Here is a 16,621-nt window from a genome sequence, read left to right as displayed (position 1 = left end):
CTCATCAGCAGTAGAGGGTAGAGCCAGCAGACAATCAGACCTAGACTATCACTGAGCTGGACTCCATAGCCTTAGAAGCACCTCAAGGCTCCTGGCATGGGCCAACGCAGGCTTCTGCCTCTCTTGCCACCTGAACACTGAACATCATTTCAGTTTGTTACTAGTTCAATCTACACAGCTTAGAAAAACCTGCAACGATTGAGTCAATTTTGCCTTGGGCTTTTTGAACCTCTGTACTTAGCCAATGTGAGTGCCTCCTCTCAAATAATTTAACTGTAAATGTTTCTGTTTGTTTGTTTTTAAACAGGCACCAGTCTAATTATTGCACAGACAAAAATTCTGCTTGAACAAAATTCCCAGAAATTCCCCATGTGAAACATGACAGGAAGAACACTGAAGGAAAGCAGGGAGATTTTTAAAGTTAAAAGAATGGGAAGTGGGGGGGATGTTTTCAATTGTTAATTGGAATGGGGCTTTGTAAAGTATTTCATGAAAATGTTTTGCATTAGCTTATTTATGCAGTCATGGAAAACATTCCACTTGCATTCAGCAAAAAAAATGAAAACCTGAATGTCAGAGTATTTACTATGATGTACTCTTAATAAACAGCAGCTTGTTGGAGTCTTTATGCAACATACAGCTTCTTCACTTCCATTTCAAATACAGGGAAAAATAAAATGAATTATGTACACTGAGTTGGCTTATTCCAATAGTTCATAAATAGGACATGATAGAACACTGAACACTGTTAAGCAAATAAAGGATTTAATTTCACTGGCTGAAATTCAACTCACACCTTCAATCAATATGCTAACTTCGTAAGGGGAGTTACAGGGATATCAGTGAATGGGAAACAGTATAGCATCCATCCTGCTCATAATGCATGCAGAGACCCCAATCAAGTTCTATGTAATATATGTGTGGCCACTGGAACAACATAACTAAAAACTCATTAGCCACACCACTCTACCTCCCCTACACGTTGAGGCACACACCATAGCTGCCTTCCATCTGCACAGTAAAGCTACAGTGTTCTGCTGTGCGGGGTGGTTTTCATAGTCCTGCTATGCATTGGTGACTTCCTCCCAATTTACACAGAAATTACAGGGTACAATCTTCCTTTTCATTCAGCATCTTCTACCCATTCTAAATAGCTGCAGTAGCAAATCAGTGAGTCTTACAAGTTCCATGTGCTTTTTCTGGATAGAACTGCTAATCGCTTGCACAGGAAAAAATTTTTTCTAAAATCTAAATAAACATTTTGATGTCTATATGAAAGGAAAATCCTCTCTGTTCAGATGCCATTTTACTAAGACAGGAACAATACAACTAAGCAGCAGATGACTAAGTGGTTCAGAAAAAAGCTTTGCTCTACATTTATCTTCAGAATAGTTGAGTCAGGAGAGTTGAAGTTAAAAAACAAAACAAAAAAAAAAACAAGGGAAAAAAGGAACAGAAAAAGGCACCTCGTACTTTGTCATAATTTACAGTGACAACCTCTATTTGCTGTTTGGTTGGCTAAGCCTGCACGAGATGACCTCCTCAGTTGGGTCTGTCTATTTCTTTAAAAAAAACAAAAATGAGCAGAACTAGCTGCAGGCACCAATGAATATTAGCATTTTAATTCAGGCTGGTCCACTCTCTGAAGGCAAAATTCATCTGAAAGCATGCAATCTGCCTGTCAGGAGTTCTCGGAAGTGTGCTTTGGCACAAGTAATTAAAGACCTGAAGAACTGAGATGTCTTTTACAGCTCTAAATAGAGAGATTAGGCAAATCCAAAAAAGCAGACCTGCCCAGTTCAAACCAGGATGCTTTTGCTACTGATGTCTAATAAAGATGAGTGACCCCGTAAACATAAACAACACTTTCACCATCTCTTCTGCTCTTATGGTAGTTGTAAATGTTTTCTTGGGACTATAAAATGCATTGTATTAAGGATACACTGCTCAAACTCAGAGGACTGCTTCAGGGTAGAAGATGCAAGTAACCACAGTCATCAACTAACTATTATTAAAAAGCCCTAAAGAGAAAGAGAGGGAAAAAGCATTAAAAATGCACAGCTGGTGAGTTAAAAATCAAGGAAGCTGCTGCCAATAAAATTAAAAAGCACTATAGAAAAGCATATCTCACAATAGATTACATTATCATTTTTCATGAAGAGAGAGGCTCAGCTGAGAGAGCATTGTGGGGATGACAGACAAAGCTCAAAGCCCTTCAAGAAGCAGGAAGGAAGCTTATGAAGTTTTCCTAGCACTTAACCCTTGAGTTACAAATGCACCTAGAATTCTCACCTTCTGGTGTCCAAATTCATTTAAGATTGTACCAAGCTTTTTTGTATTGCTGCGCAGTCTATGAGCAGCAATCACGGGGTTAGGATCTCTCCAGTCAATGGACAGGCGATGGTACCAGAGATGTTGTCCCTCCTGAATGTGCGCTGATTTGATACTAGGATCAAAACGATGCACCTCACATCCGCTGCTGGCCATGTTGATCTCAAACTGGTTATCATCACTTCCCAGTCTGCAAAAAACCAAGAAGTTATTAGTATAACTGTAAAAAAATGTCACACAGTTGTAAAATTCCAGTTGCTCACTTGAGGAGTGGGAATACTTCTACCTATTGGCTTTTAAAGTAAAGCAGAGAAAATACTTTTTCAAATTGTAAACTGTTTGTATGTATGCACAGTACTTAGCAAATAGGGTCAGGAGTCTGACTAGATCATTGGAAGTAAAAACATAAATAAAACTACCACCCACTATCACTCTGGTTGGAGACTAGCAATCAATAACTGTGATTTAAGAAAGGAAGAAATGTACCGATGTCTTTATTATCCCCAATGGGACAGGCATAAGTGACTTTCAGAGTATTTTTAGAAATTTTTTTTATAGAATTCCATAGAGTTTATTTATAGAAAATAAATATTTCAATGGGGGGGGCAGGGATTAAATTCACTGTAATGTACGAGTAACAGATTAACAAGGTGCATGTGAGGCCAGAAGCAAGCAATCTGTAATCAAATGCCCTGAAACTTAACAATATTCCCAGGGAGCTGGCTTCCTAAAACCCACCTCATTTTTTCAATAAAGAATATGGTACTTCATTTCAGGAGTAATTCAAGACCGCAGTTCTGCCATCAACAAATATACTTGGGAGTACAGATGTATTCTTCATTTTTTCATTCCACCTCTTCCCACAACAAAATTGTAATAGATTATTTTAGCTACCAATGCACATATTCCTATAGTCCACTCTGATAATCACAGTGTTACCAGAATAATAAATACATTTAAAATTAGGTTTGGCAGAATTTGATTCTTTTTAATTTTGATGGCTAAAATTGATGTTTATTTTTAACCATTTATTTTGATTTTTATCAATTTAAATTTTCAGGACTGTGCAAAATTAGGGGCAATGTGGGGCAGCCAATTTAGTAATGACAGTATACTGATAAAAGCTTTATAAAAGCACATGTGAAAATATAAAAAGTAATTATCTATAAATTAATAAAGCATACTGGTTTAAAATTATTCTGTTCATTTGATAATACATCCATACCAGGCTGGAGCCTTTGCCCTCATGGAACTGAATGCAGGGGAAAGGGCTGGTGTAGGGCCTGCAGGCAGGGGCTACGGAGGCAGTTGCTGTGGGAGGAGACTCATCAGGGAACTCCTAGCTGTCAAATGCGGCTGAATTCCCCAAGTCCCACACTGCACTGTGACAGGGCACTGTTGGTGCCTGCCACTTTAAGGGCTGAGTCAAGCAGCCAGCAGGTGCCTGATTGTGCCAGCCATTTTAGAACACTGGCTGCCTATATAAACACAGGAGTTAGATACTGCTAGCCAGGTAGAAATATTGCCTGGCTGAGTTGCATGGAACATCTAGCAGGTAGGAGCTGGAGGCTGTTGGTCCTGGGCATGACCTAAAACTGCACCATACTGGAGAAGGGTGGCCGGGGGGGGGCTTCTGGTTGTGTGGGAGTCCCCAGGAAGTGCCAGGCCAGTTACCATCCACAGTGAAAGGTGAGGAGGGATGCCTTAACCCCAGCCCCCAACTTTGGGTGGGCTTTAGAGGCAGTTTTGGGAGTAGTGGGGCTAAGCATGGCAAGCAGAGTGCCACCTGAGCCCAGTGGGGGTGTGAGATCCCGGAGACCCCAGAGTGGGTAGTGTGTGGCCCTGTACAGAGTAGGCCTGAATGGGAGGAGGCCTGATGGGCTGTGAATTATGGAGGCTGAGTAGGGCTGAACAAGGAGTAGACCTGAGGGCAGTCTTGGGGGTGCATGGAGTAGGGCTGAACTGGGAGTAAGCCTGAAAGGCAGCACAAGGGCCAGCCCCATGAATAGTTGATCATGAAGATGAGAAGACCCCAGGATGGGGTGTGGTGTGGAGGCTCTAGAGGGGGCATAGTAGGAACCCCACGTGTGGGGTAGAGGCCAAGGCATAGTTGTGCATGCCTAAGGCTGTAGTTTGGGCCAGAGGCTGAGTAGGGGGCTCAGCCAGAGAGTGAGGGGTGAGTCCTGACCCCGATAAATCCTCTGCTGCAAGGAGGTGGAGGTGTGGGACGAAAGTAAGACCAGTATTTGAACACAATGACCTGCTGTTCCAGCAGTCCCAGTGAGACCCGGGAGCACCAGTCATGGTGCAGAGTATGATTACAACATGTGAATGCCATCTGTGAGGCATGAGCTGTGATGTAGGGTAGGTTGGAGCTGCAGATAGCACCCCCTGGCATTGGGGCATGTAATGGGCAATCTCCCGCATTTACCATCCATTTATGGAAACAGTAAAGTCGTGGCAGGTGAGACAGGGTGGATTACCCCATAGAGACAGGTGGGCGGGCCAGCACGAGACCAGGCCCTGAGTGTGCCCCCTGTCACACACTAGGAGGCAGTGGCTGCCCAGCAAGCAGTCCCCTGCTCCCCACAGCCCCTTAAGGGGTGAGACCCACCTGGCAGGCACCAGCAGAGGGGCCGCCTGGCCCCTTGACAGCCATAGCCTCCCACCCCTCTGGGCAGTGAAGAGGCAGTGGCTGGGCCCCAGGGGCACCCCCGCACACCCTGCCCTGAGCATGCAGGGGCTGCAGAGGTCTGGGCAGGAATTTGGTGCCCAATCCCTGGCTTGAACCTGGGCAGAGTGAGTGACTGACGACACCAGGCTCCCAGCTGCCAACAGCCCTGCCCCTGTTGTGGGGTGGGACCTCACAACAATGTCCCTTTTTTTTTTTCTGACATACTTGGTATACATTCCAATTATCACCAATAAACATATTTTTGTCAGTCCATGAGTGTGAGGTGAAATCAAAGTCTTATCGCCATTTAGCAATAAAAATCAAATCCTGCCAAGCCTATTTAAAATGCATACATAACAGACTTTTAAAAGCCCGGCATATTTCCTACTGTTTCTAGTGCCTGCCATTTGTTTAATTAATCTTTTATAGTGCTAGGGACACTAGCCTCTATGCCCATCAGCAAAGATAGGACTCAAGGGTCTTCAACTCCAAAAAATTAAGCCACCCCCATAGTGCTGGAGCTGCAGATCTTTCTTTCTGTGGGTCACTCACTAGAAGGTGATATGCACACACACCTAGAGCCAGACTGTTGCTAGCACTGCACAGACACTTGAAAAGAAGGATGCATCCCCATCTCCTCCATCATATAGAAGATTCCCACTTTCTCTGTCCTAGCTTAGATGCATTGTGATGATTGAGGGCATGAGTAGCACCATACTGGTATTTAATTCCCAGTAGGATTAATGCCATAGCCCTCTTGTATGTTGTCAACACAAAGCCAGTCCAGGAGATAGCTCAGATTACCCTGGGTCTTACCACCCACAATGAAGCATTTCCATATTTTACACCCTCCAATCTTGGCTGACATGCTCTGATGTAACTTTAACATATTACATATACTGTAAAATCCCTGTTATCCAGGATTTTACTAACCAAAGTACTTGATCAATTGGAATTTTAGTGGTGGGATGCACATAGCACTGTGCCCTGCTACTTTCCTGCCTGCTGAGCTGCTTTCTTACCTAACTTCATGCATGACACGCCCCCTCCCCCCCCCGCAGCACGCCCTGGTTGGGGTGGTTGGGGGGGGGGGGGGGGGGGGGGAGTGGTGCATGGCCAGAAGCCAAGAGGGACACTTCCCCAGCACTACCACCTCCCACACTGCCCGGGGTCAGAGCCGAGAGCCCTGCGCCCACAGGCAGCAGCTCAAGCCCCTCAGGCCCATGAGTGGCTGGGTGCAGCGCCCACCACAGAGAGCATGGTCAGGCTCTCCTGCCTGCCCCCAGCGTGTCTTGCAGCTCCCAGTACCTAGAGCAGGGCCGCAGCTGGAGCTGCCAGGGTGCAGCTGAGACCCGCCCACCCTGGGAGTGATTCCTGTGGCCCCTTCCACCCTGCCCGGGGTGAGAGCTGGGAGCCCCACACCCCATGTGGCTGCCACCACAGCCTCCCCACCCCGCCCCACAACCTGGAAACTGGCACTCTTAGCTTACCAGCACCCCCCATTCCCCACTCATGCCAGTTAACAGGGATTTTACTGTACTTTCCTGCTCCTGTGTTCCCCAGCTAGACAATGCATGTCCAAAACACCTAGGACTCATGGTGTTTCAAATGAGGCAGTACAGTCAGTCAGGCATTAATTTAAAATGAGGCTAGGATGGGGCTGCAAAACTACACATGCAGAACACTGGGAACAGCATCTAGCATCTTAAGTCACTAGTGGTTACTGCAATTGCATATCATACTAGGAAATCTTGTCCCCAGAGCAAAAATGGCAACCTACATCTTGATAGCTAGAGCAGCTTAAATTAATTTCAAAGGGCCTCTGGAGAGTTTAGGCACTACTCACTTGCATATTTCACATATTAAATATGTACCATTTCCCACCTCTCAGCATGGCCATCTCAAATACAGAACATACCAATATGTTTTCTTAAATTTTTAATGAAGCATAGGTTTAATGCAGGGTTGTCCCTTTTACACTCAAACTGAACTTTTGCCTTTGTGCTACATTCACCCTCAGTGGAAGACCTGCTTCACATGAAGCAGCTGTTCCTCAACTGCGCTTTATAAAATGCATTAGAGAAAAGAACATTTAAAGGAGATTTTTGTCTTGCTTGGAACAAAATTGCTTTTCTCCCCGTCAAACTAAAGGACATCTGACAGAAGAATTAAATAATAATTAGCTGCAAAGATTATATAGGGAATATGAGGAAATTAAGACTGCTTCTCTTTAACCTTAAGTGTGTGGGTTTTGGATTTTTTTTAATTGCTTCATTAACTCTGCATCTTGGTTAGTTATATGCTACGTACATGCATCTCATGAGGCTAGACCAGCAAATAACTTGCATGGGGCAGTTTTTTATAGGGCAGGAAAAAAAATACACTTGTGAAAAATTCACACGTGTCTACGTTTTGTTCTGGTATTAAAATTATATCATGTTCACTTGAAATGTGTCGTGTACATTCTTGAGGAAAATAAGCAGCAAAAAGATTCATAGATGCTATGGTTGGAAGGGACCTCAATAGATCATCGAGTCCGACCCCCTGCATAGGCAGGAAGCCCATTTCAGACTTCGGCCACTCTAACTGTGAAGAAGTTTTTCCTAATGTCTAGTCTAAATCTGCTCTCTGCTAGCTTATGGCCATTATTTCTTGTAACCCCCAGGGGTGCCTTGGTGAGTAAAGCCTCACCAGTTCCCTTCTGTGCCCCCGTGATGAACTTATAGGCAGCCACAAGGTTGCCTCTCAACCTTCTCTTGCGGAGGCTGAAGAGGTCCAGGTGCCCCAGTCTCTCCTCATAGGGCTTGGCCTGCAAGCCCTTAACCATACGAGTAGCCCTTCTCTGGACCCTCTCCAGGTTATCTGCATCACTCTTGAAGTGCGGCACCCAAAATTGCACGCAGTATTCCAACTGTGGTCTGACCAGCACCCAATAGAGGGGAAGTATCACCTCCTTGGATCTGTTCGTCATGCATCTGCTGATGCACGATAAAGTGCCATTAGCTTTTCTGATGGCTTCGTCACACTGACGACTCATGTTCATCTTGGAGTCCACTAGGACTCCAAGATCCCTTTCCGCTTCCGTTCCACCAAGCAGGTCATTTCCTAGGCAGTAGGTATGCTGGACATTTTTCCTCCCTAGGTGCAGCACTTTGCATTTCTCCTTGTTGAACTGCATTCTCTTGTTTTCTGCCCATATGTCCAACCTGTCTAGGTCTGCTTGTAGTTGTTCCCTGCCCTCTGGTGTGTCTACTTCTCCCCACATTTTTGTGTCATTCGCAAACTTGGACAGAGTACACTTCACTCCCTCGTCCAAGTCGCTGATGAAGACATTGAAGAGTATCGGTCCTAGGACCGAGTCCTGTGGGACTCCACTGCCCACACCCTTCCAGGTCGATACCGACCCATCCACTACGACTCTCTGGGTGCAACCCTCTAATGTAGGAGGAATGCTTTCTCTCTGGGTAAGAGTTCAGAACTCAGTTAATTTTCTTCTACAAGGAAAATTTTTTGGTCACAGACTCACTTTCTCAGGAGTCTGGGCTCAACCAGGGTTCGCCTTTACATTCTGACTCTTGGGGGGGGGGGATCTCCCCCCCCCCCCCTGCCACCATCATCTGAGGTGTGGGGCAGGCCAGGGGTGGGGCTTTCATCTCTTATGGGGAGTTCTCATCTATTATGTGGGGGCTCAACCCCCCTGAGCTACCCTGTAATTCGAACCCTGGGCTCAACCTCCACCTAATCCAAAGCTCACTCAAATCCAAGGAAAAATTCCCTCTCACACTGGCAGGCTTTAGATCAGCCCTTACACTACTTGTTCTATCTTCATTACTGAAGAATGCCACACAAATGCATTTCTCACTTCTTTTCACCTCCGAAAGTTTTACTCGCTGTTAAGTCTATAGTACCAAAATCATAGACAGTGTGACAGTTCAGAGAAATAGCAATGAGAGAGAGATTCTCTCACTATACCACCACTCAGAAACTGGCCCAGGACAATAGGGGCAAGTTTTATTAACTGACATATGTTTGATGATTTATGCAAAATGAACTAATGGTTAGTCTAGTTCCCAGCTAGCATCCTCACACTGGCAGCACCAGCAATTTAAAGGGCAATGACTGAATCGATTCAGTAGACTAAACTGTGGTCTTCCCTGCAGGAGGACTATATTGATAGGCTAGCATGTTGAGTTTGCTGCTTCTGAAGTTCTTGCTCTGTTGAGAGAAGACTTTAATTTCAATTGTTGTTAATATGGTATCCTTGGGAGAACACTAAACAGGCTAAAACGTTTTAAAAGAAGGCCACGATTGTGTTTATTATTCATCATCACCTCTGCAAGTGCTCTGAGACTCTCAAGACAATTCATTGGCAAATACTGTCTTGTATTAAAAGGCTCAATTCCTGAGCTAGGGGTTGTATAAATAACTGGAGCGGTATAAATAATTTGTTTGAAGTAATTGGTAATTGTGCAAGAAGCCCATGCGTAGAGCAGGAAGCTTTGTACTTTGTACAAGCTGTATTTTAAAGAAACCTTACTGAGGGTACAGGAACAAACCATCCCAATGTGTAGAAAGAATAACAAAGGTGGCAGGTGACCAGCTTGGCTTAGTAGAGAACTCTTTGGTAAGCTTAAACACAAAAAGGAAGCTTACAAGAAGTGGAAGATTGGACAAACAACTAGGGAGGAGTATAAGAATATTGCTTAGACATGCAGGGATGAAGTCAGGAAGGCCAAAGCACAACTGGAGTTGCAGCTAGCAAGGGAGGTGAACGGTAACAAGAAGGGTTTCTACAAATATGTTAGCAACAAGAGGAAGTTCAGGGAAGGTGTGGGCTGCTTACTGAATCAGAGAGGCAACTGAGTGACAGACTATGAGGAAAAGGCTGAAGTACACAATGCCTTTTTTACCTCAGCCTTCACAGGCAAGGTCAGCTCCTGGACTACTACGCTGGGCAGCACAGTTTGGGGAGGAGGTGAGTAGCCCTCAGTGGTGAAAGAACAAGTTACGGATTATTTAGAAAAGCTGGATGTGTACAAGTCAATGGGACTGGATGCAATGCATCTGAGGATGCTGAGGGACTTGGCTGATGTAAATGCAGAGCTACTGACCACTATCTTTGAAAACTGTTGGTAATTGGGGGAGGTTCCAGACAATTGGAAACGGGCAAATGTAGTGCCCATCTTTAAGAAAAGGAAGAAGGAGGATCCAGGGAACTCCAGACCAATTAGCCTCACCTCAGTCCCTGGAAAATTCCTGGAGCAGGTCCTCAAAGAATCCATTTGTAGCTGCTGTGCTGGGGCCCTACGTGGTGGCATGGAGCCCACCTGGCCTGATGGCACATGAACCAGGAGCCACAGAGAGTCACCTGCCATCGGGCCTGGCCTGATGGCACATGCCTCTCGCCTGCGGTGCTGCAAGCCCCATGTGCTGACAGAGCCAGCCTGGTCTTGTCCTTGACTTCAGGAAAGCTGACTTTGACAAGCTCAGGAGGCTTCTCAGCGAGGCCCTAAAGGGCCACAGACCAAAGGAGAGGGGAGTTCAGGATGAGTGGTTGCTCCTCAAGGGAGCAATCCTGGATGCGCAAGCAAAGTCCATCCCATCTCGGAGGAAAGGCAGCAAAAGGGCACAGCAGCCCCCTTGGCTCTCCAGGGAACTGGCGGACCTCCTGCGTCTTAAAATGAAAACCTACAAAGGATGGAGGACTGGAACCACCACCAAGGAGGAATACTCTGCTCTAGTCCGGACCTGCAGAGAGCAAACCAGGAAAGCCAAGGCTGCGATGGAATTCCAGTTACCTACGAATATCAAGGACAATAAAAAGTCCTTTTTTTAGATATGTGGGGAGCCGGAGGAAAAGCAAAGGACAACACTGGACTCCTGCTAAACCAGATGGGGCAATTGACAACCGATGCCCAGGAAAAAATGAACTTGCTAAATGGGTACTTTGCGTCAGTTTTTCACCAGTCCCATGGGATACCCCTGCCCACTATGGGTCAGGGAGGCCCAGGTAAGGGAGATTCCTTGCCCTCCATCAAAGCTGACCTCGTGAAGGAACACCTTATTAGGCTGGATACCTTCAAGTCAGCTGGCCCTGACGGGTTACACCCAAAGGTACTCAAGGAGCTGGCAAGCATCATAACTCAGCCCCTGGCATGGATCTTTGATAACTCCTGGTGCTCTGGTGAAGTGCCCGAAGATGGGAACAGGGCCAATGTCATGCCTATCTTCAAGAAAGGGAGGAAAGTAGATCCTGCAAACTACAGGCCCATCAGCCTGGCCTCTATCCTGGGGAAGGTCTTGGAAAAGATTATCAAATAGGCCATCCTTAACAGACTAGCTGAAGGCAATATCCTGAGGGATACCCAGCATGGGTTTGTTGCGGGTAGGTCTTGCTTGACCAATCTCATTTCCTTTTATGACCAGGTGACTTATCACCTGGACAAGGGGGAAGAGATTGACGTTGTATACCAAAGGGTGGTGGTTGACAGGAGCCAATCATCTTGGTGCACGGTCACCAGTGGGGTCCTCAAGGCTCTGTCCTAGGGCCTATACTATTTAACATCCACATCAATGATGTGGACAATGGTGTCAGAAGCGGACTGGCCAAGTTTGCTGATGACACCAAACTCTGGGGTAAAGCATCCACAGCTGAGGAAAGAAGGGTGATCCAGGCAGATCTTGACAGGCTCATGAAATGGGTGGATGAGAACCTGATGGTGTTCAACACCGAAAAATGCAAGTTCTCCCCACCTTGGGAGGAAAAACCTGCAGCATGCTTATAGGCTCGACAGTGCTATGCTGGCTAGCACCACAGATGAAAGGGACTTGGGGGTCATGCTTGACCACAAAATGAACATGAGACTTCATTGTGATGCCGAGTTAAGCGGCAAAGACACTGGCTTGCATCCATAGATGCTTCTCAAGCAAATCGCAGGACGTCGTTCTCCCATTGTTCTTGGCCTTGGTGAGGCGGCAGCTGGAGTACTGCATCCAGTTTTGGGCTCCACAACTCAAAAAGGATGTGGAGAAGCTTGAGAGGGTGCAAAGGAGGGCCACACGCATGATCAGAGGTCAGGAAAACAGACCTTATGATGAGAGGCTGAGAGCCATGGGACTCTTCAGCCTGGAAAAGCGCAGGCTCAGGGGTGATCTGGTAGCCACCTATAAGTTTATCGGGGGTGCTCATCAGAATCTGGGGGAACGTCTGTTCACCAGAGCACCCCAAGGGATGACAAGATTGAACGATCACTGCAACCGATTCAGGCTGGACATAAGAAAGAACTTCTTCACTGTCCGAGCCCCCAAGGTTTGGAATAGACTGCTGCCGGAGGCAGTTCAAGCACCCACTTTGAATGCCTTCAAGATGCATTTGGATGCTTATCTTGCTGGGATCCTATGATCCCTGCTGACTTCCTGCCCCTGGGGCAGGGGGCTGGACTCAATGATCCTCCGGGGTCCCTTCCAGATCAAATGTCTATGAAAACCAGTGGGCTGGGCCAGCGCCACGCAGCCCCTGGGACTAGGCCAAAGCCAGCGGTAGGGGCTATGCGCCATGAGGGAGAGGGAGCATGTGGCAGGGGGGCCCCACATACCACCCCCTCGACACACACACACACACACACACACACACAAACCCCATGCCTTTTCACAACCCCATCCCACAAACCTTACACCCCACATCCACATACATTTGTATATTGTGTGTAGGGGGTAAGACTATGTTGAGCTATTGTGCAATCACCTCTATATACGCTAGGCAAACACACAAAATCAGGACAAATATTTTTTTTTAAAATAACATTAAAATATGTTATACTAAAAAACAAAACAAACATCTAATATATTTGGGGGGGGGGGGTTCCAGTTGCAGGATGGCAGCCCCTCCCACCCCCAAAAGCAGTGCTTCCAGGGGCAAGGGGAGAGACTTCCGGTGATAAAGGTCAGGGAGTAGTGGGGGTAAGACTTCCGATCCCAATACGGCAATTGGGGCAGGCCCCCCACCAAGGGGTGGGGTTACCCTAGACAGTGCACCAAAAGTCATTAAGCAGCTGTCCAGCTGAAATAATTGCCCACCTCTGAGCTAGACTGTTCTCAGTGGTGACACATGATAGAACAAGGAGCAAAGATCTCAAGTTGCAGCAAGAGGGGGTTTAGTTTGGATATTAGGAAAAATGTTCTCACTAGGAGGGTGGTGAAGCACTAAAACAGATTACCCAGAGTGGTGGTAGAACCTCCATCCTTAGAGGTTTTTAAGGCCTGGCTTGACAAAGCCCTGGCTGGAATAAAATAGTTGGGGATTGGATTAGATGGCATCCCTTCCAACCCTAATTTTCTATGATCTATACTTCTCAATTAATTTCCTTAACCTCTATCTTCTCCTAATAGAGCTACCACTTAACATTTTACTGCATTATTTTTCAGCAGGCAATTCATTGTCATGTTGATGGTAAGAAAGGGAAGGACTACAAAAGTTCATATTCATAGACGCTTATAGAAGGAATGGCTTTTACTAAAAACACATTCCACAACAATAACATAAGACCTGAGGAAGGGCTTTTGTGTCTCAAAGCTTATCTAACCTCTCTCCCAACTACAGAATTGGTCCAATAAAAGATTTTACCAAACAGACATTTTTCTTGGATATTCTCTGGACCACCACAACGACAACACTATGGCCCTACTACAATAAGAGGCCAACATATATTAAAAGGAACTATACAAAACCCACGTTTTTAAAGATGAAATTTGTTGCAATTTGCTCAATGCTTTTAATGCTAAAGTATATTCAGGTAGAAATAGTTTTCTTTGTCTCCCAGAGGCAACACTCACCCCAATGAATAGAGACGGCATTGCTTGCTCTTGATTTGATGAATTAAACTGAACCTTTCATCAAGACAGATTGTCCAAGGCTTCTTAGTGGTTTCAGAATTACCTGTCAGGCTGTTCATGTTCATATTTTCACAGGAAGTCTGAAATCAGAAGAAGGAAATCTGTTGTTTCAGTATAATACTCTGTAATTTTCTTGTGGTTTATATTCTGGGGCGAAGGTGGAGATGAGTAAATTATTAAAATGGCATAATTATAAATTTGACAGGCAAACTGATCCATGACTAGAAAATCTGTTGTTTTTTCCATCCTTGTTCTACTTAGTGAAGGATGTAGTGGATCAGAAAAATCCCTTATAAGAACAATACAGATATGAAAGGCACATAACTGAGCTAGAATAGGCATTAAATCTTGAGTTTATTTGCCAGAAAATAATTCACTTTAACTTAAAAAAATCTATTTATTTTTCCTTTCAAACATTGGATTGCATTTGCATTGTTATGAGATATAATAGTGTTATGAGTTTTTCTTATTATATATGATTCACTATTCTATTTATACAGAACCATAGGTGTGCAAGGAAATTTTAGGCAAAAATAAAGGTAAAGTCTATATATAGAGTCTTGAATCTCAGTTAAAAAAAAAAAAGTGTGCATATAAACATCCCCATACAGCAAAGCAGGTGCTTAATCAAGGGCTTAAGAGAATAGTGATGGATGTAAGCACGGGCTTTAAATTAAGCATGTGCTCCTTAAATGCTCTGAACAGGGGCCCTAAAATCTAAACTTGAAAGTGAGAGGTAATGATCAATTCCTCAGAAATCTGAATTGATTTTTTTTTTATTTTTTTTTTACACAGAGTAGATACAAAAGGCAAAGCTGGACAAAGATAAGAGTGCACTAATTAATCTTGGCTAGCCAAGTGAAAGGACCTTCTAAGTGATATTTCACTCAGCATGCCTCACCACCACCATATAGACTTTTAAAATAAAGGGACTGTTAACTTTGAATGGTGGGAACTCTGAAATTATCATATGGGAAGAACCATGCTCTCAGCCAGGACTGCAGTCCAATGAAAGCCAGACTTTGTGCTGTGCCTTTACAAGGGCTTTAAGCCACCTTTTATGTCTTCCAAGATTCTGAGCTATTCCAGGGGTGGACAGGTGGCTGGCAGGTGGGTCTTCCCTGTGGGTTATCATACCCTGCCCAGAATCTCCAAAATACTATACACTGCAGCCATGCCCTTAGCACACCCATTACTCAACACACGGGTCCACTATGACAATAACATTATGACACTGCTTGTGACAGGGTCCATGACACAGTCTTTTGCCTATTTGCTGAAGGAATACATCAAGGAATCCTTCTGTGTCCAGGTATGTGGCTTTTAGGGGTCACTTATCATGCTCTAGCCCCTGTAAGCAGAATAAAGAAGCCAGAGCATGGTTAAGGATCTTACCCTTTCTTTAAAAACAACATCTTGAATTGCTTCTAAAAACCAATATGAAGGCAGGGTAATTGTTAATAACTGCTGCTATAAAGTTTCCAGTAGCCATTACTGCCCAATACAGAGGTAGGCAAAAAACAGCATGCAGGCCAAACACAGCCTGCCAGGGGACTAGATCCAGCCTGCAGCAGCCCCCACAGTGCTCCATTGGGGAAATGCCTTGCTTGCTCATGCCTGGGCAGCCTGTGCTGGGCTCCTACTCCTGGTTCTGATCTTGCCCCTGCCTCACCGCACTGCGCCAGGTGGGCAATTTCAGCTGGGCAGCTCCTACCCCAGCACCTGGGGCTCTGGCTTCAGCTCCTGGTCACCTTCTCAGGAGCTGGAGCCTCCTGTGTGGTGGGGCAGGAGCAGCTTCCAGCAGGTTGTTTCTGGTACAGCTGCAGCCAGCTGGGTGCTGCTCTGTGTCCCTTGCCTCCAGGAGTAGCTCCTCCTCTTGCTCCTGCCACACCACATCGCACTGCTCCTGGTAGGTGCATGGGGCTCCGGCTCCAGATCCCAGAACTGGAAGCAGGGGGCACAGAGCAGCACCCAACCAAGCTGCAGGCATATGTGAGAGTGCAGCACAGGCTGCCCTGGTGCAAGCAGGTGGGGCTCAGCCCCATGCAGAGTGCTGCAGGGGCAGCATGGACTGCACTGCCCAGGGGAGCTCTCCTGCACATGCTTCCTGCCCTCCCCACCCCTCATCCACAGCAGGCTCCCAGGACCTAGCACCCAGACAGTGTGCACACGCGCACACGGAACATGTGATCCCAGCCTCACCCACTCCTGAACACTGCTTCCCACATACAGAGTTTTGGTGGGTTGTTGCAGGGGCTGGGGTGCTAATGCAACCCGCAACAGCTGATCAAAGCTCCCCAAGTGTCCCTTGAGCCCAAATAATTGCCCACCCCTGGCCTAATAGGCTGCCCCATCTGTATCAGCAGCAACTAACAAGTGGTCATCAAGACAACATCAGACAGATTACAGCACAGCAATCAAATTTGAGGGCCATAATGGTATGGATCATTACTGAGTGATCCAGATCTGAGAGAAAAGGTTGCAAACGTCCACTTAAAGACTGGAGAAAAGTCCCTCTCTACGCCAAGCACCAATCATGATTCCAAGAGAATGTGTGTGTCCAGAAAAATGTTTTGACTGTGAAACTTCAAAACTGCCCTAGAAACAAACAAGAGCAATAACAACATCCTATGCATCTTCCCCAAATCATTATCATCACTTCCTCATCACTCTTGACTAAAAGTAGGAAAGTGCAGATGAAACCTCTAGAACCAATGAAATAAA

General features: G+C 45.8%; 1 protein-coding gene across 2 annotated transcripts in view; it reads right to left on the bottom strand.

Moving 5' to 3' along the window:
• The window catches only part of LOC102388586 (D-aspartate oxidase), a 213,193-nt gene that overhangs the window by 33,299 nt on the left and 163,273 nt on the right, over nt 1-16,621 (bottom strand). For both annotated transcript variants that reach the window (XR_003093030.1, XM_025198869.1), the window contains exons 4-5: nt 13,838-13,977; nt 2,293-2,521 (exon numbers count right to left, since the gene is read on the bottom strand). Coding sequence is in view for 1 of the 2 variants with exons in the window: in XM_025198869.1 (XP_025054654.1) it covers nt 2,293-2,521; nt 13,838-13,977 (369 nt within the window). In the remaining variant the exon portion in view is untranslated. The remainder of the gene's footprint in view (nt 1-2,292; nt 2,522-13,837; nt 13,978-16,621) is intronic.

Source organism: Alligator sinensis, unplaced genomic scaffold, assembly GCF_000455745.1.
Source record: "Alligator sinensis unplaced genomic scaffold, ASM45574v1 scaffold737_1, whole genome shotgun sequence".
Lineage (NCBI taxonomy): Eukaryota > Metazoa > Chordata > Crocodylia > Alligatoridae > Alligator > Alligator sinensis.
Note: the sequence above shows the minus strand (reverse complement) of the source record. Positions and strands in the feature narration are given on the sequence as shown.